The sequence below is a fragment of the Rhagoletis zephyria genome, unplaced genomic scaffold (assembly GCF_001687245.7).
Source record: "Rhagoletis zephyria isolate East Lansing unplaced genomic scaffold, Rhagoletis_zephyria_1.1 Rzeph_scaffold_18048, whole genome shotgun sequence".
Lineage (NCBI taxonomy): Eukaryota > Metazoa > Arthropoda > Insecta > Diptera > Tephritidae > Rhagoletis > Rhagoletis zephyria.
This window is the reverse complement of record NW_016175109.1, coordinates 1-1,080: the sequence shown is the minus strand read 5'-3', so window position 1 is coordinate 1,080 and position 1,080 is coordinate 1. Positions and strand designations below refer to the sequence as shown.

The 1,080-nt window shown below is 40.2% G+C and overlaps 1 protein-coding gene across 1 annotated transcript; it reads left to right on the top strand.

Moving 5' to 3' along the window:
- Window positions 1–243: 243 nt before the first annotated feature.
- Window positions 244–1,070, top strand: LOC108380049 (uncharacterized; the record flags this gene model as incomplete). Its single annotated transcript, XM_017636415.1, has 4 exons — window positions 244–360; window positions 421–458; window positions 519–696; window positions 751–1,070. Coding segments are annotated over exons 1-4 (653 nt in total), but the record flags the coding sequence as incomplete, so codon positions are not given.
- Between the last annotated feature and the right edge of the window lie 10 nt (window positions 1,071–1,080).

Below are 1,080 nucleotides of genomic sequence, written 5' to 3'. Positions count from 1 at the left end.
TCCAATTTTTTCCTATTGAAAATCAACACCATAAATCTTTAACGCTTCGCTTTTGCAACAACGAAGAGCGCTGACATTTGACACATTAGCGCTTGCAGCTAATCTCTTTGGTCACAATGTTGCACTGAACTCAACAAACCATACAAATTGATCGGCGGTCATAAATTGTATTGTATTTGCATACCCGTATGTAACTTGTGTACTTGTAAGTGCGGCCAACACTTGTTGTTGGTTGTTTGAAAAATGCGGGCACATACACCGACCGATGTGTTTGTTGTTTTAGCTTATAGCAATTTACATAATTTGTCTGAATGTTTTGATTTGTATTTAATTCCTAGTGATGCCATTTTTCCAACGAAGGTGAGTACAGGTAAGTGAAGCAACTTTGTTGGTTTATTAATGTTGTTCCTTATTTTTTAGCTTGAACGAATTTACCTCGAGGGCCATGGTCCAGATAGGTATTGACTAATCTTCTTGTAGTTCGATTGACANAAACAATTTGTATTAATTTCATGCAGGTCTAAGGTCGTGAGTACTAAACAGCAACTCGAAAGGCTGGTTTCATTGATGGAAGAAAATCCTCAACTTGCGAAAGGGATTTGTACGAAGCTTCAGGCGGCAAAAAAGTGGGAAGATATTGCGCTGGAGCTCAATTGTTTAGGACCACCAATTAGAACGACAGCAAAGTGGATTAAGGTGAATTAAAGTAATTTTTCATTGTATAAGAAAATTTCAGCTTTGTGTTTTCAGGTGTGGGCTGACATGAAATCGAAGACCAAAAAGAAAATGTCGCAAAATAAGGCTGAATACCGAGCAACAGGTGGAGGACCGAACAGGCTTCAATCTTATACAAATATTGAGGAGGCCATAATTGGATTACTCGAGCTTGATGCCTGTGTGAATCCACCAGGAGCGGAATTCGGCCTAGATATAAGTGATAATCAGCGCCTAGATTCGCCTGAGCCGGCTCCAGCAGATGAAAACCAGCCACCATTCGATTTGGAAACGAGCAATGAAGACCGGAACTATGCAGTTGGCGAAAATACAACACGAACCCCCAGAAAAAAACGGTGCCACAAA